The sequence below is a fragment of the Anas acuta genome, chromosome 3 (assembly GCF_963932015.1).
Source record: "Anas acuta chromosome 3, bAnaAcu1.1, whole genome shotgun sequence".
Taxonomy (NCBI): Eukaryota; Metazoa; Chordata; class Aves; order Anseriformes; family Anatidae; genus Anas; species Anas acuta.
The window spans coordinates 108,750,671-108,772,027 of record NC_088981.1 but is presented as its reverse complement, the minus strand read 5'-3'; the positions used below and the strand labels follow the sequence as shown (position 1 = coordinate 108,772,027).

At 37.2% G+C, this 21,357-nt stretch overlaps 1 protein-coding gene across 2 annotated transcripts in view; it reads left to right on the top strand.

The window, feature by feature from the left end:
• The window catches only part of LDAH (lipid droplet associated hydrolase), a 116,932-nt gene that overhangs the window by 37,946 nt on the left and 57,629 nt on the right, over positions 1–21,357 (top strand). For both annotated transcript variants that reach the window (XM_068678709.1, XM_068678708.1), the window contains one exon: positions 14,644–14,813. In XM_068678709.1, coding sequence (XP_068534810.1) covers positions 14,644–14,813 — 170 coding nt within the window. The remainder of the gene's footprint in view (positions 1–14,643; positions 14,814–21,357) is intronic.

Genomic DNA, 21,357 nt, shown 5'->3' with positions numbered 1-21,357 from the left:
TTTTCAGTGGTGCCCTGTGCCAGCACAAGAGGCGATGGACACAACTTGGAACACTTTCCTTATATGAAGGTGACCGAGCACTGGCACAGGTTGCCCAGAGGTTGTGGGGTCTCCTCCCTGGAGATCTTCAGAAGCTGCCTGGATGTGGTCCTGGGCACCCTGCTCCGGGTGTCTGCTGGAACAGGGCCTGGGTCAGATGGACCCTGCCAACCTCATCCATTCTGTGAGGTGTCTGGACAAATTCTGGTACATAGTGGTAGTTATGTTTAAAGACATTTACATCTTGTAATATGAAGGTTAAGAGAGAAAAGTAGAAGAAAAGGCAGCTGAACTGACATTTTACATACATATTTTAAGCTTATACAGCAAATTAATATTAAGTTATATTCCAACAATATTCTCTGCTTCCTGTGCAGATAAATTAAAACATCTGAGAGTCATTGACAGATAGCGTATCTTTAATACACGTTCTTTCCAGGTTTAGTCAGTTATGTTCAAGTATTAAAGACCTGGAGTACTCTATGTCCAAAAACACACAGCACTGCTCTGCAGAATTAATAGAGTTGTGTGGCAGGAAGTTTCCCCATCAAATGGTACCATGCTGTGGATACATTAAGAAAAACCAGGTTGTAACCACGCTATCCAGATAGAATTCAACTAGTTTAACATCCAAGTGTGACTTTTTTTTCTTTTTTTTTTAAAGTTCAGAGAGGAGAAGCTTCCTGTTTACGTAGCTGGCCTCAGCACTGATTAATCACCCCGAGGTCCTCATGCGGTGCTTGTCACCAGCAAGGGTCCCTGTGTGCACCGAGGAAGCGGTTGTTTTCTCAGGACAGGGCAGGAACTGCCAACTTAGGGCACATTTGTCTGGCTGCCTCTCCTGATGCAGCAGGTGCTGCTATCCAGTAACCATATTCCTTCCTTGTCTTTGGAGAGGGCAGCTAAAGGAAGGAAGTGTGTGTGCTTTTGGAAGTTATTAGGAGATGTTTAAATGCTGAGGTTTTTGTCTTTACCTGGTAAGATCTGTATTTTGCTGTATGGTTTTACTGCTAGGTGTCTATTTTAAGGAAATAAATGGAACAGTTCATGGTGGGAACCCACCGGAATGTTTTAAATCAAAATGTGTGAAAAGCAAGCAGCCCTGGAGATGCTGCTGCCCACCATTTACTGTAACACGCCCTTCCCGTGAGCCACATTCAGCTAATTATTCATAGAGGTCCTGTAATCATGTCTGTAATTATGCAAAGAGATCCTTTGAATGAAATGTTGGCATTTGGCATTCTTTATCAGTTCCGCTTAATTTTAATCATGTGTTTAAAAATCTTGTTCAATTCAAAATCAAAACAGGAAAAATAAAATTTTGCCATCTGTGCAGTGTTTTTGAGTTGTTTTATTATTTTCTTTTCTGGCCAACCAAAATGTTATTAATTTTAACTGCTCATAACAGCATACTTTAACAGTCATGTATTTATTTATAATGATCGCTTAAACACTATTAAGCTGATTCTGGTACCACTTAGTGCATGACTCTACATGTATTCCACTGATTTTGATGGAGTAGTGACCAATTTTTGCTGGTGTTACTGAGAGGGCTTTGTCCTTATTTTTATTATAACTATATGAAAAATAGGTTCCTTCTATTTTCTGTTTCTTTCAAGGTTTTTTCACTGTCAATATATATCTGTGGGTATACTATTAAAGAAGTCCATGAATAGCTTTCTAGTCCATTCTAGCACTTTATTCAACTAATTCCCCTGTTAGAAGAAACATTTTTTTCACCCATATCTACAAATAAAGTTAATATAATTCAAATTCAAAGATGTGTTTTAAAGTAACAGTTTTTGAAACCTGATACAGACTTCTGGATTCTTATCCAGAAAACAAGATATTTTTTTTTTAAAAAAATGACATTCATCCATTGGAGAGTATAATTTCTTTACTGCATTCCAGGAAAATTTGGATGTAGGTTTTGAGATTGTTTATGGATCATTTTCCGCCTTTCACCCCATGACATAGGTATGTTCTCCAGCTGATACCATCATTTCTAATTAGATGCAGATGGCTGTTAGTGGGGGGAAAAAAGTGTTCAAGAATTTGAACCCTATGAAAAGGTAACATTTATATCTTTTGGTGTCTTGACTTTAGAAGGCATGTCACAGTTCACTGAGATGAGCAGTGCTGTGATGTTTCAGACTAACTCGTTTAAATGCTTTCTGTACTATTGTAAGGAAATAGAAAAAGTGAAATAATTCAATAAACAAAATATTGAAACGATTCAGATTATTTTCCCCAGGGATAATGCTTAAGAAACTTTTAATCCCAAATCAGATTGAAAAATACATTCACATTTGCTAAAGGACTGAAAATGGACTATCCCCATAGCAGGGGATAATCCCTTCTCTCTGATGATGTAACAGGTCTGGGTTTGTTTCAATAGCTGAACCAAAAGTTTTTCACTACATAGGTTAACACTAGGGAAAAAAAAATAATCAAATTGTTTATTTATTAATAATAATTCCTGCTTTCTGATATAGACCTTATATTTAATTTTGATCACACAAAGCTTGCAAAAATGTTGCAGATCTTGGTGCGATCAATTCAGTGTTTCACGGTAGTTTTATTTTTAATTCACAGTGATCTGCGGTCATGAGACTGAGGAACTATCAGCAATGCACAGCACGGTTCCAGATTCTAAAAATAATCAATTTCAAAACTTGAAGTCTCTGTTAGCTTTGGTTTGGGGGAGTTTCCCTTTCTTTAAGAGGCAGCATAGGTGTTTCAGGGAAACATAGGTGGATATAAAGCAGATTATGCACAGGGTACAACTGGCCTCACTCTTAGATCATCTTCATAAATGAATTACTCATACCTCTAGTGCACCTACTTATATATCTCACCAGAATCTGAGTAAGGGTTGTATGCTTTAGGAAAGGAGCAGGGGCAAAATGGTAACACTGTTGGGGAACCAGATTGAATGAGGGACTGTTAACACATTGGTGCTTGTTAGATGGAGTTTTTCCTTTTTTTTTCTTCCTTTTGATGCTGAACATAAGACTGTTCTTTTGCTTTAAGCTAAACATACTCTTACCTTTTTAAAGTTTAAATTCTGTTTTGTGCATGAATGCATTTATTAAAACAATCTAATTTACTACAGCTGTCAAATTACTGGTGAAGTCAAGTGGCTGCCTAGTTGCCAAATTAATCCCTGTTGGGTTTAACCATGAAACAAACTCTGCTAAAGTTCTCTAGGATTGTTGTTGTAGTGGTTTTGTTGTTATTTTGTTTTGTTTTGTTGTTGGGTTTGGTTTGTGTTTTTTTTTTCTCTTTTTTTTTTTTTTAATTTTTTTTTAGAGTATAGCTGTTTTCAGACATACTACCACTGAACTTTTGCCATCTAAGACTCCTTTGACTTCTATGGTAATGTTTACATGGTTTGGAGTTTAATCCTGCAATTAATCATGAAGAGACTAATTACTGTATTCCCGAATGCACATCAATGTATATTAAACTCTACATGATTATATTTGGATCTGTTTGCATGTAGGGTATGGGTCAAATTCAGTTACTTTCAGTAACTAATTCAAAAAATTATACTGTAAATTATAATTTATCAATTATAGCTTAATTATACTTTATACTTTTTACTTTGTCAGTTTCAAAGAGACTGTAGCAAGCTATGGCTTAGACATCTACTAACATAAATGAATGAGAAAAGTGGGTCTTACCCAGATGTGAGCCTGGCACTTTGTTGGTCACAGGTGGTTTACTTTCTGTGTAGCACATCTCACCTGTGTAAAATGAAGGGCAAAAGAATCCCTTATTCATTTATAATGACAAATCAGCTCTGTAACGGTAGCACTTCAGTCTCGGATGTCAGCTATGATGCAAAACTCTGGGGAGCCATCACAGTATCTGTGGCATGTTGCCATACCTGCTCTGCTGTGTAGTTCAGTTAGGTGACTACAAATGAAACTTTCATTAGATCTTGATTATAGGGAACAAATGTGTCAATTACATTTTAAATAATTTAACAGAAGGAAATATATAAATCATATAATTTAAAGTGGTTAATTTGACAGAAACGTATTTCTTCCTCAAAGATAGGCAGTTTGCACTATACATCACCTGCAGGTTGTTACTTAAAGCATCAACAAGCGATAAAGAAAGCTGCCCTATTTCAAGAAAGTACAAGCTATTCTCTCTATATATTCTATTCTCTCTTCTCAGCCTTGCTACTGATTTTAATAAATTCAGGCTTTTACATACAGTGTTTTGTCCATTTCTCTTTTGCCTTATGTTGCGGGAAGTAATGAAAGACAGAGTTTGAAGTGCTCCTGAACCAAAATCATGTCCTTTTCCACTGATTCCTCACAAGTTCAGGTGATTCGAACATGTAGCTAGGTGGGGAGTATCAGAGCAGAGAACTGGAACCTCCAGGCTGCAAATGTCACTTGATGTCACAGCAGTCAGCAGCAAAGCCCCTGTTGCCCTCGCTTCCAGTGGGGATCACGGCTGCTTCCCTTTGCTGTCAGTGTGCTCACCTTGTGCAAAGAGGAGACCCAGCAGAGACATGGTAGGCTTTTTGAGGCAGGGAATGATTAGAAGCACTGACTGAGCACTGTGAGGTTGCTCTGCAGTACTGTTTTGCAAACATTTCATGCTGTACAACCTGCAGTGCTGGTAGCATGGGGTCATGTTCTCACCTAGAATAAAGTGATGCAGCCACTGGCATGGCACTAATTTACAGCATCATGGAATCTAAGATATGATTTTGAAAACGTATCATCTGAGAGTTTGGAAGTACACAGGTTAAAGATGGAAAAACGTTGTGCTTTCCTAAGTGGGTTGTTTACTCCTTAAAATAAGAAGGGTGCTAGACAGCACTGTTAGGTAATCGGAATCTGCTTACTGCAGGTGGTTATTCTGTACACTAAATTTAACATTTCCATGGACAGGTGGAGATACAAACTACTTTATGTAGTATCAGTACAGTATCCTAGTAGTGTAGTATCATCTGAGATGAATATATGCAAGAGTAAAGAAAAAGCCCAAAGTTTATACTGAATGCCATCCAAACACCATTATTGTAGCTAAAGTAGTTAAGAAGTGTATTACTGTTAGTTTAATGTTACTCTAAAGACTTACACTTACTTGAACATTTCGGTCTTTGTCTTTATCAGTTCTAAATAAGATTTTGGGATGGATTTTCAAGAAAAATCAGATATGGCCTAACAAATCAAAAGTTTTAGCTTCAACAGAAGTTGAGTTGCTTCAGAAAAGCAACTTGCCTTTACATACGGTTTTACATTTGAGTTGCTTTCAGTTGTGTGCTTCAGAAAACATCACCCATTGATCTATCCAGTTCTACCTTCCTGTAAGTCGCTGTAATGTTGAAATTCTGTATTGCTACTTGTGTTACTATATAACTACCTATCCACATACCTTCTTATCTGCTTGCTTGTTCAGCCTTCCACCTCTTAATATTGTTCTGTACTCGTTGCCATTTTCTCACACTTTTAATATAATTCTTTTTACTCCCTCTTCTGTGGAATAACATGGGTTGTCTTCCTTGGCCTGCTGTCTGTCTTCACTCCAAGCTTCGACTCTCCTTTATTTGCTCTTAGTCCCTCTTTTCTCTACTTGTATCTGTTTAAACTTCCCAAAGTTTTGAAGTGCTGTTTTCAATAGGTGTGACTGTTAGACTTGCCTACTACGGCACAGTGTTTTATTTATCATACACCTACTGAATCCATTCCTATGAAATTACATTCATTGTTTTTTGTTCATTTCAACCCTTGTACAATTGCCACTGCCCTTTCTATGCCTCTTATTATCATGCTGCATGTAGGCAGCCTTGGTGATGTGCAGGAATCATTATTTAGTTTTTCTTCCATTGTCAAGCTGTGCAAACACAAGTTGTTGTGAGAGTGTGTTATATACTGAAGTTGCTTTTTGTTGCTTCATCCAGTAAGAAAGCTCTGTGCCTTAGTTTCAAGACTAAATTTTCCCCATGTTAAATTGGAAGATGTTAGATATAACCAAACACAAAAAGATCTTGATACTCATGTGCTTTGCAGTAAGGAATTACCTTAAGGAACAACGCCCTGTGTGTTTTCCCTGGATAGACTCATGCATCACATTCCTCAGGCTGATGGTGCAAGATAATTCAAATACCAGTGAAACACATTTGCCCTTGTAAAACTGGGTGATATTATTTCAGACCATATGTGAAATGAGTATTCCTAAGGGAAACACTCAAGGTGGACATCTGGAAGAGTACCACCTGCCAGTCCAGCAAAGCAAGGAAAGCAGACTTTTGGGGGAGTGGGAGAGAGCTAGTGGACCTAGACTGATTTTTGCAGCCTAGCTCAGCATGGCAACAAGATAATGGAAATTATAATATTTTCTCTCTGTTGTTTGAACATGCACTACTGGTACGATGTTCCCTTCCAGAAGCTCAGTCAGAATGTGCCCTTCTGAGTTCAGCGCACACCTTGTGGCAGACATTTCCCTGAAGATCTCGTGAATGACTTCATTTTCTCAACCATTGTATTTTCAAGGACATAAGCTCTGCTTCTTATCACTGTGTATGATAGCTATGCCAGTGCAAGGCTACTTCTTGATTTCTTCATAATGCCTCTCTCTGTCTCTTTTTTTTCTCTTTTTTTTTTTTTTTTCTTGTGATGTTCCCCTTCAGCACCTGGAATGGAAAGGCTGAGCCTTGTTACATTGACAGCTGTTGTCATGGCATGTCTTTGCTGTGGAGTTACTCTGAAATGTCCAGAGACCTCAGCAACCCTAACTAAAGTAATACGTTCAGGGGTTCCACTATAATGATGTTACTGGTTTGGTTTTGTACCTGTTTAATGGTATGTAGTCCAGTGTATTTCAGTGATTTGGGCTATGCTCAGTGATTCTTCCTTAACCAGCAGTGGTAGATATTATTTATTTTGGAATTACTGGAAAAGGGAGAATTGCTGGAAGATTTTGAAGGCTTGTCAGCACTGAAACTATTTGTTGTCTGTTGCTTTGCAAGTGTAGATATGCAAGTCCAGACATGAAATGACTTCAGAACTGGAAAAAAGATGAGTAAAGCCTAGATAAAAGCCTAACTTATAATAAACTAAGGACATAACATTGCTTTTTTGTGTTCTGCAGTTAGTTGTCTTGTGGAGGATATTCTGCAAAGTGAAGTGATGTGCAAAGTGGGATACCGGGTGCGTTGACCTTACTTCACTTTTACAATCAATGCAACTAATGAAAATGGTGCTGCAAGTTTTGCTATTCAAAATAATTAGGTCTGCTGAGAGCTGTAATAACCCAAGCAGCGTTCTGCCTTCAAAACAGCTGCTTAGAAATGAAACAAACAAACAAGAAATCAACCAAATCATCCTGAGGTGAATAGTCATAGTGAATTTAATACTTGGTCCTATATCAAGATACATCTTGTGCAGCGGTTGGCCATAGTGAGGAAGTCCCTTCCTGTTGTGTTTGTGTGGGCAAGTGAAGCAAGGAATTCACAAGAAAATGAACGTGAAAAATCAGCTTCCCAGCAGCTCAGACCTCTTTGCTTTTGCTCCTTGAAATTACTTTATGATGGAAATTTAGATCTGCTCCTGTACAGTGATGGTCCCTCTAACCCCTCCCCTGCCAAGTTTGTTTTTTTTTTTTTGTGTTGTTTTACTTTGCTTTTTGTTACTTTTTTGATAACGATATTGAAAATTGTTTTAAATTACACTTCTGTAGTTGTTCAGTTTGACAGTAAAATGCAATCCTTCAGAAAGAGAAAAGAGTCCATTTATGTAGAACACACATATTAGATTTGGTTTATGCATGTAAAAGTGATAATGGAGGTACAGTTTGACATAAAACCACACAATAAAACACTGTTTAATGGTGCTTGCCTTGCCAAAAATAGAGACAAGCAACAACATTTATCTCAAGCCTTGCACTGTTATCTCATTATACCTCAGTGATAGTTGCTTTAACCAGAGGGAAGCAAGACTGGGAATGCAAAATGAAAAGAAGTCTCTCACAGACATCTTCATTTAGTAAATTCAGTATACTGTAGTATGTTTTTAATCAAAACTGTTTTTTAGTATTTCACATGTTTATTAGTTCATTTGGTCAGACTATGCTGGTACTAATTTAATTACGATACAGCTTCCTTTCAAAAACAGATTAGGTGTTAAATAAGTGTCCCAGCAATAGGTATGTAGATAGTAAAGGAAATCGGTAGTTTAATTTGTAAATTAAGGTCTTGTTATTTTTCTAATAAAGAAAATAATACCTATGACCATTTCAGTGTCTTGAGTACATGGTAATTTATTTGTGGAGGATACCTTTACAAAAAGTAATTACTTCAATAAACACTAATGAGTGGTGTGTTTATCTTAAAAGTTGCATGAACAGTTCCTGAGGGTACTAGGGCCAGATGAAGGTCTAAGGGTTAATCTAAAACACAATGCTTTAAGACCTGGTTCCTGGTGTCAGTAGGAGTTCTTTGGTATTTATTGAGCATTCTTTCACGGTTTCCATCCCACTTCTTTGGCATTTTATCACTTGCTGATACAAATTATCCAGGCTTCAATAATCAAATGAAAGATTGGGTGAAGCATTCAGGCTCTAAGCAATATATCTTCAGGGGATGTATTTTCTAAAAGATATTCTGAAATTAGACTCACAAACCAGAACACTCAGTTTTTAAGCACACTGTTCTGTTTAAACATTTCAGATGGCATTATTCAGTGGTGAGGAATTGCTATATTTTGCTACAAGAACAAAATCAACCACATAGGTTATTTAATTTACAGAATTAGACTTCTGACTGTGCAACCCTGTTTAACAGGTAGTCCTCCTAAGTAATCAGTTGTAGAGCTGCTTTCTTCCTGCCACGTGAAGACAAAGATTAATCTACATGAAGACAAAGATCGATTTATTGTGATGTTACTGCATTTTCATGCACTGAAACTTGTTTATCTCCTCACTGCTAACAGCAAGCATTAACGTGATAGCACCCACCTGACAGGAGCTGCAAGAAGAGGCTGAGTGAACCCCTTTCCAACCCCTGAGCTCAGTTTCCAGATCCAAACTTGTCTTTATCTTGTAAAAAATTCAGTTATGAAAATTCTTGACCCCGTCCTAGGTCCATCAGAGTTTGTCCTTAGATATCCTGTTGCTACCTCCTGGAGCAAACGAGTAGTGAAGGGAAAGATGCAAGGCAGGTAGGGCAGGGTTTTCTTTTCCTCTCTTTCCTTCAGATATAATTCCAAGTCACCTTTTTACACAGGCCCTGACACCAGATTCAGTGACACTGTTCCTTGTTTGGACACCATCTGGTTCATGTCACAAAGTCATTCACAACATTTTCCTTCTGGAACACCAATCTTCCTCTTTGCTTTAATGGCTCCCTCAGTGTAGGCCACGGAGCAAAGAGCCTCGTCCCAGTCATAGAAACTTGCCTTGGTCACCTTACTGGTACTTACCCACTAAGATTTATCCTGCCTTTTAGGTAACAAGCAAGCTCCTTGGGTTTATTCAAGACAGGAATCATCTCATTCCTGGGGTTACACCACCTTATGGGTCTCACTAGCAATAACATTGCAGTGTATGGGTACCCTGGTCACAAGCTCGATGCCATTTTCATGGCAATATATCCCTAGGAATAAAGAAAAACCCTGTTCTTTCTTCAGGGTCTCCTTCATTGGTCTCCTGTTGGCACCTCCAGCTACATGCCAGCATTTATGGAAAGATCAGTGTCTGCAATTTCTCTCCCATCCTTTCTTTGCAGAGGAGGTGGAGGCTTTCATTTTGTGAAAGCCAGACTTGCAATGCAGTATTATAAAGAAAAGCAGTGTTCATCTTTCAGAATCTGAAACAAATTCTGTCACTTTGTCTTCTGTTTTCCCATGCAGTTATCCTTCCTATGATTAAAGAAAAGCCAAGAAGCAGAAACTTTTTTTTTTTTTTTTGAAACAAGGCACCAACATGAGACTTAAGTCAAATGCAATTTTATAGATTCATAATAACCAAGCAAAATCAGTTAGATTAGTCATTTCATTGATTCTTTTAATTGTGATTCATTTGTGATTAGACTTCAGGTTGTTCATAAAGCAGGATTTTTTTTCTTAAGATGCTACCTGAAGCAGTCCATGTTTGTATTAGGTCAGTGATGTGGTTAGTCTTTTGTCTTGCTACAAGAAATGTTAAACATATTTGTAAGCTTGTTTGGTTGGTTGGTTTCTGCTTCATAACTTGGAGGATGTTTGATCTACATGAGGCTGCTCATTTAACAGATATGTTTTTTTTTTCTTGCCTGAGAATTTCCCTTGCATACACAGCAGAAAAACAAACAAAATTCTCTGTTATTTCCCTGAAAACTGAAGTCCTCTTCCCTAGCAAGATTAACTTGTCGACTATCTTAGAGCAAACACTTTATTTTAATCTATCATTGTTTTCTGACACTGGGTTTAGCAGAGGTCAGAGAAAGAGATTCATTAAAGTGATTGCGCATTTGTTTTTCCAAAAGCACATCAGAAGATTAATGCTTTGCCAAAGAAAATAAAGAAATACAGTATTTCTTTTAATACACTTCAGCTAAATAAAGTCTTGGAATCACATGCCTTGGCCCAGATGGGGTGTCTTCAGCTTACGGTTCAAGTAGGATAATTTCTACTATCTGAAAACGGCTTAAATGAGCTCTATTTCAGCCATGCCGTTTATTCCACACCTGAGGTGAAGCAACTCACCCTCCGGTCCCTTCTCTGATGTAGAGCCATTGGAGAGCTGACTGCCAGTGTGTTTGTGCAAGTCTGTTTGCTTATATAAAGAGCCCATTTAAGCTCCTCCACCCAAGAAATTCGTGTTGATTTTGGAAAATCCCCGGACAATTTTATTCCATAAAATAAATAAATAAATCTTTCAGGCCTGAGACACAGCCCAGCTCCACATATTTTGGGCTATTATAAGCACAACATTTGCGTTGGGGAAACATGAACTAACATGAAACATTGGCAATTTTATATTTGTCCAGAAGTAAAATAGAACGTGTATTTCCACAGAGATTCTGTGAAAGTGTAGTTCACCTGATAAAAGAGAGCTGGGTCAGTCTGGGATAACTGGAGGTTGGCGCATGCATCTCCAGACCATGCACTGCATGCTCATCCTCCAGGGTGGCTTTTCTAGAATTAATGCCAATGTGATTCGGTTTGGCAACAAACCAGTGTTTCAGAAGAAAAGGAAAAATTGTATTAAACTTCAGAACACTTCTGTTGAGTCAGCACTGGCTGTCAGGACTAATTTTCAATATGCTGAAGTCCTAAACTCAAGTCTGGGCAAACAAGAGGAGGAAAAGGCCTTATTCTCTTCTCTTAATCCGTACAGGCTTGACCCATATCCCTCCCTGGGGTGCTTACTTTGGCAGCAAAAATGGTTCTGAACAGACACATCACTAATGAAATCAGTAATAGCCCTGAATATGTTGCCCTGGGTCTCCACACTGCTATTTACTGGGTAACTATATATTAAATTAGATATCTGATGTTTAATAAACAGGTGTAACTGATTAACTATATTAGACAACTTTGATAATGTTGAGACTGGGCCAGGCTGTATTTGCTGTATTGGTTATTAATAGCATTGCAGTGATTTTCAGCATGTCTCTTGTAGCAGATTCTGAATTTGTGTAGTCAAACGTTGCCATTAACCTGGGCAAGCTTGATTTTCCATCGTCTATATTGACAAGGGAATCATAAGATTGGCTTCAAAGTCATGAGATTGTATGAATAATACAAATAAAATTTGTTTTCTTTTCTGCTTGGTTTCTCTGGTCTTGAGAACCATGAGTGGTTCTCTAGAAGGCTTATACACCTACTTTGCGTCCTTTTCTGTTCCTCTAACCTAGAAGTAAGCTGAAATTCTTGTAAAATCCATTATTTTCAAGAACGAAGGCTATGAATGGAATGTCAAACATTAAAAGGCTTGCTGATAAATCACTGGAGATGGCAGTGCCTGAGAAATAAAGCATGGGAATGGTAGCAAATGTTTACAGAGGAGAATTAATCTCTTCAACCCAACACATGGTAATATATATGCTGAATGAAACATACTCTGTCACTTGTTGCTGTATCCAGTGGGTCACCATATTTCTAGTATTCTGTGTTTCGTGTGTGTTATACATACTCTTAATTAGACTTACGATGTAGACAGCCCACGCCTGCATGGGGTTAAGCTGCTGTATAAACAAATAAAAAGTAGCTCTTGCTAAAAATAGAAACTAAGATTAAAAACAATGTTCTGGCCTTAGGGTTTTGGAAAACAGAACAAGTTTTTGTTTTCCATTACTTGTAGAAAGCCTAATAGTTAATATATTACTTCTAATCTAATTTTGCATTCTCTGAGTGTGTTTTAGTAAATTTCTTTTTCATTTAGAGTAAACTACTATAAATTATGCTGGGTTATGATCATTAGTACTTTTAGTAGAAATACTAAATAAGCTGAAGACAAATTTGCTTGTTGTTACCTCTGTGGTAATATTTTAAGCTCAGAAAAAAAGGCATCAGAACATATTGTGATTCTGTGATATTCTTCAGCAATTATTTTGCTTCAAAACATTGTGTTTTATACAGATCAAAAAGGCAATGTAATCCCAACCCACTTAGGCTACCAGTTAATACTGTTGCTGTCAAAACCCCAGCAACCTCAGTACATTCGTGTTAGTGATTCTTAGCATTTGAGGTTCCTGACCAATTGCCATCAAATTTATTGCACACGTATTAAAAGAGCAGTCAGTCTGTGTAATTTGGTAATGTATGTTCAGAGTCATAGGTGGAACGGTTTCTGTTAGCACCTTCTTCAAGCAGGTACAAAACCAGCTACACCTGAAATGGGTCTCCACTGCGAGCTTTCTCTTATAGTACTTTCTGAATGCCTCCCAGACTCTTTAATGTGTGTCCATGCAGCATCTCTGCCTGATGGATACTTCTTCCACATCTGTTTCTTGCACAAGGAACTGATGTAGAAGGCATCAAAAGAAGCAGAGTGGGAACTGAAACACCTAATACTTGGTGGACCAGTAAGGGCTGTATGTGCACCACATCTGGTAGCTGAATGGTTATAAATGGGTGTTTTTTGCCAGGAATCTATGTGCTGTGTGTAGAACTGTAGATCCATAAGGGCGCTACGGTTCTACACACAGCACATAGATTCCTGATTCCCCATCCTGTGTCTGAAACTTGCTGCCTGGAGATTTGGCCCCTTCCAGACTAAAGCTGCATTGCAAGTCAACGTGTAAGCAGTGTAACGGATCAGGAGGTTAAGCAGGACTGTGGCATTGAGCTCTGAGGTAACGGCATGGGTTTAAAGGATCAAGCGATATTACTACATGGGCATCTCCAAATATGTTCCTAGGACTTGAGGAAATAGCTTGAAGCTCTGAAGGTTGGTTCAGGCTGGATGTTAGGAAAACATTCATCACCGAGATGGTGATCGGGCACTGGAACAGGCTCCCCAGAGCAGTGGTCATGGCACTGAGCCTGCCAGAGCTCAAGAAGCATTTGGACAGTGCTCTCAGATACAGAGTCTGTTTTTTTGTGTGGTCCTTTGTGGACCCAGGAGTTGGACTCAGTGATCTTTGTGGGTCCCATCCAACTCAGGATATTCTATGATTCAGTGTTCCTTCATGCTTTCTGCCTTTCATTTTTCTTTTTTTTTTTTCTTTTCAGTATTCTTGCATTCTGTTCTGTACAAAAACTTAAACAGGTGTATTTTAATGTACCTTTCAGTGTAGAGTGTAGAGTACTGTTCTAGCAGATCAAAGACCTGTGAGTCCCCTTAGACTTAGAACTTTCAAGAACTTTCACATCTCATGAGCTAGTGCTCATTTTTTTTTTTAATTTTTGTATAAAAATAATGTTGCAAATTGTTACAGGCACCAGATTATCCTGGTCTTGCTGGCTGGCTGGAAAGCAAGTGAAGTTCTCATCCTAAGTGATTTCCCAAGCTCCTCTAGGAGGTCCTTGACAAAACATGAATGAGTTTGCAAAATAACCTGAAACCCTGAAACTGTAACATGATCTTTCTCTTTGTAGCTGGATTGATAATGATAAGAACCTGCCTAAATATGTGTAGTTTATGTAAGTGCTAGTGCTTTATGTTGGCACAGAGCATTTCATATTTTTCCCTATTCTATTGGACTTTTTTTCTGCATATTTGTTTTAAGACAGGAGATTTTGGATATCTGAAAATCCTCAGGGTATGATTAATGTGGATGATAGTTTGTCTTGAGTGAAAGGACTTGTTGCTGGGCAATGTTGTTGTAGGTCTCAATCTTGCAATATGAAGTTGGATTGATTTAAGCTGATGGAACACCTTGAGGTTGGTCTTGTGCCGAAAGAGAGGGAGCACAATGCTAGATGATGGACCATCAAGTTCCATGTGTTTCTGTACCGTCCCTAGTTGTCCAGTTTATATATGTCTTCACATCCCATATACATCTATCAACGGTCTATATTTACCACCTGTGTTAATATTAATTTTTTATTTAAAAAAATATTTATTTCAGAGTTTTCCAAAGACGTGAAGAAAAATGAGACACCTGACACTTCCACTATTAAAACAAAGTTGTTTTTTTCTCTTATGTTTCAGACACAGATATTAAAGAACTGGAGGATGTTTTTGGACTCAACGGACAAGTAGAACATAAGCTGAACTTCATCAAAAAGAATGTATCAAAAGATATAAAGCTGGTACTGATCGCTCATTCTATTGGTTGCTACATCACACTGGAGATGATGAAGCGAGCATCAGAACTTCAGGTACATCAACCTTACAGAATGGGAGTTGTATTATTAGCAAAGCAGAGTACATACTTAGCCTATGGGTGACTCCATACCTTTCCTATGAAAGCTATATTCTGCTGTAAGTAAGCTTTTGATCCTAGTTCTTACTAAAATGAAATAAAAACATTAATGACTAAGCCTAATAAAATATAATTAAGTATTTTGGTGTAAAATAAAGGTCTTATTTTGAATTTGGACTTCTAAATGCCCATGTAATATACAAATGATTAGTAATGGTGATAAATATCTTCAGGACTTGTCTTTTCATCTTTAAATCATTTATAAACAGGTACTAGATACCTGGTAATTATATTACGTTACTGCACCAAAAATGAAGACTGGTTATGATTTTAATAGTAGCTTCTTATCTCAAGGCAAGCAGATTGCTAATTCTAGATGGGGAAATGAATGGAAGAGAATAATAATACAAATTGTAATGAGTACCGCTATAAAGTACTTTGTTTTTAAAATTGAATATGTATGCAAATATCACTGCTTCTGCAGCTCAGCCTTGGTTTGTGTAACTTGACAAGAACGGGAGGTGTTACTGTGTGTTCTTGTCATTGGGTATCTAAACACTTTTCTTTGTCACTGTAAAGCAGTTGCAAGGCAAAGGCAGGACATAGTTCTCACAGCTTGCAGTTAACGAACTGTTAGTGCTCAGCAATAACTCACTTTCCCAGTGGATAACAAATGAAGGATACTGAATTTATTTGTATTTAAGTATTCACTCTTGCTATATCATTAGCTTTTCCTTTACATCATATTCTCTTCAGTGGAATGAAGTGCAGTGTTAGTGTATAGTCTGTATTTAATATATGCGTGAGTAGGTTCTTCCACTTCTTCATAACCATTTCCACAGCACTTTTTTTTTTTTCATTTAAAGAAAACAGCAACTAAAAAAGTGAAACATGAGGTTAACCTGATATATTTCCCCAAGCGTATTTCACTTAGTGATTATAAACATGCTTTTCTGGAGGGGAAAACTTTTATTACTGTTTTATCTTTTCAAGAGGGAGTGTTCTAGAAAATATCATATGCAGTAATTTGTCCAAAAATATCAACTTTTCTTTGGTCAACATCTGTACAGTCCTTATGACACAAAGGGTTTTATCTGGTTTCAATTAAACTGAATTGTTGAGCAATTTTTTTACACCTGACCCACTGGATGTTGGCAGCTTGATATTCATCAATGTTTTGAAACTTAGGTATCTTTGGGACACACTTAGACTGTGTGGTGCACTGTGTGCATAAAGTTAATATATGACAAGCTACATTTAAGATGCATTTAACAATAGAAAATATTTGTGTAAGCCAGAGTGTTGTGCAACCTTTGTCCCTTTGCCAAAAATAAGTTAACTGTTAGGTTTTATAACATATGAAGTGTGATAATAAGAAACTTGTGTTTCCATCTCTCCCTTTATTTTTACTGGAATATTTGATTCCCACAAGATTTTGAGCACATATGTGTATTTTAGTAGCTAGATCATTTGATTTTATTTTTGTGTAGTTCTTATGTGATATTCTTTTATTATATGAGTTTTGGTTTTGGTCTTAAATTCTCTGCTTCTAAAAGCCTTTGATTGCTTACAGTTTATTATTCTGAGCTAGAGGTTAATGTGTTGTATTTGGTGTTCAAATAACTCAGTAAACGTTTGTATTTGGAATGTAGGTTTTGCAGGCTTGATTTTTGTTACCCAGTTTAAATAATACCCTTTGATAATCTAGCCAAATGTAGACTAGATTTTCCCTCTCCTGTGCAATGATGAGGGAACCTGATGAGCTTAAGCTAGCAGGCATGAAAAGGATGAGGTACTGCCTTCTCTTCTGTCCTTCTTGGTGGCTCTTCAGCAGTCTTTTTTGACTGGGGCCCCTGTGCTCTGCAGGTTAATGAGGTATTGTTATTTTTTATTTAATTTTCTTTGCTGTATTTCTATGAAATAGTGCTTTTTTTTTATTAAAAGAGAGTTTAAACAGGAATTGCCAATTTACCCCTGGGATAAATTTGATTTTGCAGCCCAGCCCCGGTTTCCTTTTGACTCTCAGGGCAGCTTCTGTTAATGGTTTCTTCAGGAGCCTCCTTAACTTATTGTCTCAGATAGATACTGTTAATTAAGCCTAATTAGTAGAAAAGTGCAACACAGGTTACATCTGTGCTTGTAACTAAATGAAGCTGCTGCATGGTTTGAGCACTAGGAAGCAGCCAGCTCCACCGTGCCCCTCTTGGACTTGGACCATGCCCCAGGAGACTTTTGGCCCTGAGCAGCCAGCAACTCGCAGACTGCACCCTGGCATGGGTCCGGGCCTGAAAAAAGACTAAGACTATTCCCAGTAGTTAGCCTGGATGCAAACAGCCTGTTTTTAGGTGGGGGGAGTTCAGCCATGTCATGACAGACCATCCCATGTCATCCTGTTCAGTCTCAGGAGCAGGGAATAGCTCCTGGTTGTTTTATTTGCTGGTATACATGGAACCATGGACACTTCTCTATTACCATGGTGGGCATCAAGTCTTTGAAGATTCAGCTCTTTGTGGAAAATGGATCATCCAGAGTTTTTCAGACTTCTCTAAATTTTTCTTACAGGGAAGGAAAAGTGTTAATCATCCTTACTCTTTTGAGATGGAGAAATGCAATAATGTACGCTGCAACTTATTTGATGTTTGGTCTTAACCTCATAACCTTCTTCATTCAGATAGCAGAACTGAAAAGTGAAACTGAGTGACAAAATGATTTTCTCAGTTGTTGAAGCTTGAGCCTAACTCATAAATACTCTACAACCTCCAGGCGTTCTCTTCTGAAATACAAATCCTTTCTTTGACTGTTTCCATGTGCTTTGCTGACGACACTACTGTTTCCTAAAGTATTCACTTTGTTAATTTAATCAAAAGATTGACATATTTCCTTGCTAATGAAATTCATTCTGTTACAGCATTCATCTTCCATTAGGGATGATGCTATTGAAATGCCAGCATCTTTGTGGTAGCGAATTAACAATAATAAATGAAAGCATCATACAATGTAAACATTGTTCTTCCTTTAAAACTCACCGAAAAGAAAGTGTTTAAACCCTCTTAGTATGTGTCTGTTAAAGCAAATAAAATTTCTGAAATATATTATTCAAAACCATTCTTTGCTGCTATGTCTCAGTGATACCAAAGAATATTGGGTATTGCTAGGACTTGGCTGATCTTATAACTAATAGCTAACAAAACACCACAGAATCACAAAATGGCTGAGGTTGGAAGGGGCCTCTGGGTCCATCTGGTCCAACCCGTGATCCAGCAGGGCCACCCAGAGCAGGTTAATGTTTTGCACTACTGAATTGCCTATATATCCCATCTGTGCATTTTCTGCCCTCTTAGCCAGTTTCTAATTCATATAAATATGTTCTTCTCACCCATCATTGATATTATCAGTGAGATCTAATGACCTCAATGGAAAGCATTTTGTTGGAGCATTTTTGAATACAGATATTTTAGGTGATACTCCTATATGTGCCTGGTAGCTGTATTTCTTTTTCAAAATATTTATGTAAAAAAAGAGATGGCGCTGTCATCTCTAAAACATTATTGTTGTTACTTCTGATGTTACAAAAAGTTAGAAATGTATTTTATCATTCTTTTTAAAATTTAGCATATATTAGACTAGCTCTTCTGTCATTCCAAAGTTGAATGCACTGTTAGTAATTGGGTCTTTTATTGGCCTCTATGCTCCCCTAGATCACACCTTTGGTTCAACATATGTAGTCCTCATTTTCTGGTTTCATGCCTGAACCAAAAGGCTGTGTTCCATCTGTTGTTAGCAGCTTGCTTGGAAACATGGATGGCCTACAGGTACACAACAGAATGGCAGATGTCATGACTCTGTTAGCTTTTTTTTCTCCCTTTTGTCTAGAAGCCTGCTTCTTCCCAATTACCTGGAGCCCTAGGTATCACATCTTAGTGGGAGAAGACATTATGTAACCCTTCTGATAGCAACATTGAAAGGGAAATTGAAGTTTAGAAATAGTCTTCTCTTTGCTATCTCTTAGCCAGGGATTTCTTTTTTTTTTTTAGCATGTGTGAGAAATTATCTGTACATTTTTTAAAAGTTTGTTTTAAAAGAAGCTTTATTAAAACAGTGAAAAATAGCAATGAAAGAAGATAGTTTTCATTGCATTGTATATTTGTATGCTACATAAAATGCAATAATTATTCACTTACAGAAGAAAAGAAAGAAAATATATAGACTAGTGTAAAAAATCTTCATATTGACTCTCTCTCACAATATGTGAACATCCATCTATAAAAATATTTTTCAGTAACATAGAACAGGAAGTTTAAAGCAAAAAATATGATTCTGAACTGTCTTTTTCTGAAACAGCTTAATCTGTTTTCAATATACATTAAGATAGTGGTTTTTAATGTGTTCTGGGTTCATTCTGGACAAATGTGCTCACATATGGAGCTATTCTGGAATATTTCCATTTTTTAATATCTTTTATTCATGTTTACTATATACCAAGTCTCTTGGTCAACATCAATTGTGTAAGCTATCCAAGTTTTTCCAAAGATTATTGGCAGAGATCATCTTTTTGAAATACATTTTCCTGAAGATGGAAGCTACGAGTAGGTGTCTTGTTTTTCTCTTCATTAGAGTTTTTGGTTGTCCCAAGAGCTGGGAGAGAAGACAGGGAGAGAATTTTGTTTTGTCCCTATTGGTAAGTGCATATTTTGCCATCATAGCAAAAGAGATCCCACTTGCTTGTTCAGAAGGTTTTGTTTGATGAGAGCAGTTACATATGGGGAGGAAGGAAGGAGTATGTAAATTGTTTGTAATGGTTCAAAATCTCATATGGACAAATATGAGATTCTCTCATTCCTACATCTTTCTGCCTCAAATAGAATTACGTTTTCTTTTATCTCTAATTAACACTTAGTTCCTTTCTGTTGAAGTACTTGGAAAGCTCCCCCTGACTTCAGTGAAAGTAGGATTAGGCCATGAGAGAGAGAAACGTGTCAGAATTCCTCTGCCAGGAGATTTATTATGATACAAAATTCAGTCCAGTGACCCATTAAGATAATAATTTAGTTTCGGTTGTGTTGAAAGCTTGATTATGAATTTGGGAAGCACTTTCATAATGACAGGAAAGAAAAAAGTCACCATGATTTTAAACACTGGTATTTCTACAAGAAAACAAAATTCTTTAGTATAGAATTACTGGAAATCCACAGGGACCGCGAGATTAAAAGAGGGAGATTTATTAACAGTGCGGGAACTGCTAGAGCTATTAACAGTACAGGAACTGCTAAACACGTCTGACCTTTGAGATAATAAGAGAATCTTTTCAGCAGCATGAATGGATGAAGGAAAGACTGAATTAAGGCAATGCCATTTGTTCAATTTCTGTTTCACTGAGATTAGAACCTATATATGTAAATAGAAGACTGGTAATGCTATCATGACAGAAAGTATCTCTGAAAGGACACTAATTCAGCAGATTCTGACATGCTTAGAAGCTGTAGTGAGTTTTGGAAGTAGGACGAAAATGAAAACCTAAAAGCAGACAAGTTAAACAGGAATACAAATTTTGATGACATCTTTGAAGGTTTTATTTAACATAGCTCCATCAAGTTCAAATGTTGATTATTTAAATTACATGTCACAGTACTTTTTAACAAAGTTAGTATGTGTAGCTGTTGTCTAGGCAAATTCACTTTTTATGATCTGGCTCACAGTTACGAAGTTTTAAACATGCTTAATGAATAAATGCATTTTTACCACCTTTAATACTCTCCTACAAAAGTAACTTTATCTCAAATAAAGTGAGGCTTCATAAAACAGAAAATTAGCTAGAAGTCTCTTGAAGAGATGTTGTCTTCTCTCACACAGAGGATTATGCTTTGTAGACCTGTGTGCCAGTGTGTGGTGTCACCAGTAGACTAGCACAGCAGAAACATAAAGAAATGTCCTTGGTTTGTACAGCTTTCTTTTGACTTGTCCTGGCTGAGAACTGTTCGCTCATAGTTCCTTAATGGATTGCAGTGGTAGGTCAGATATGGATATGTAATTGTGTCTAGCAGTAGGGATCAAGATCTGGAGAAACTCTATATGTTTTTTTGTGTGACATGCAGGCTGAAATATTACAGTGCAAAAAGCATAAAAAAGTAAAATGGGTAAAAGACTTACAGTAACCAAATTACAATGACAATACTGACAAAATTATTATGCAGGAAGAAAATAAGTGTCTATACTTAGCAGACCTTACAAGTAAATAGGTACGTTTCAAATAAATACACATCTTTTGAAGAGAGATGCACATTTCTAGGCCATAATGGAAAACTATACTGAGTCTGATATATATATATATATATTACTTTTCCTTCAGTATCCATCCATTCCAGATAAATGAGCTGTATGTTAAAAAAAAAAAAAAAAAGCAAACAGCACTGGTTGATATATACCCATCTTCATCCACCTTTAAGCGTTGAGTGAGTAAAAAAATGATGGAGACATTGCGCAGATTTAATCATGAGTCTACG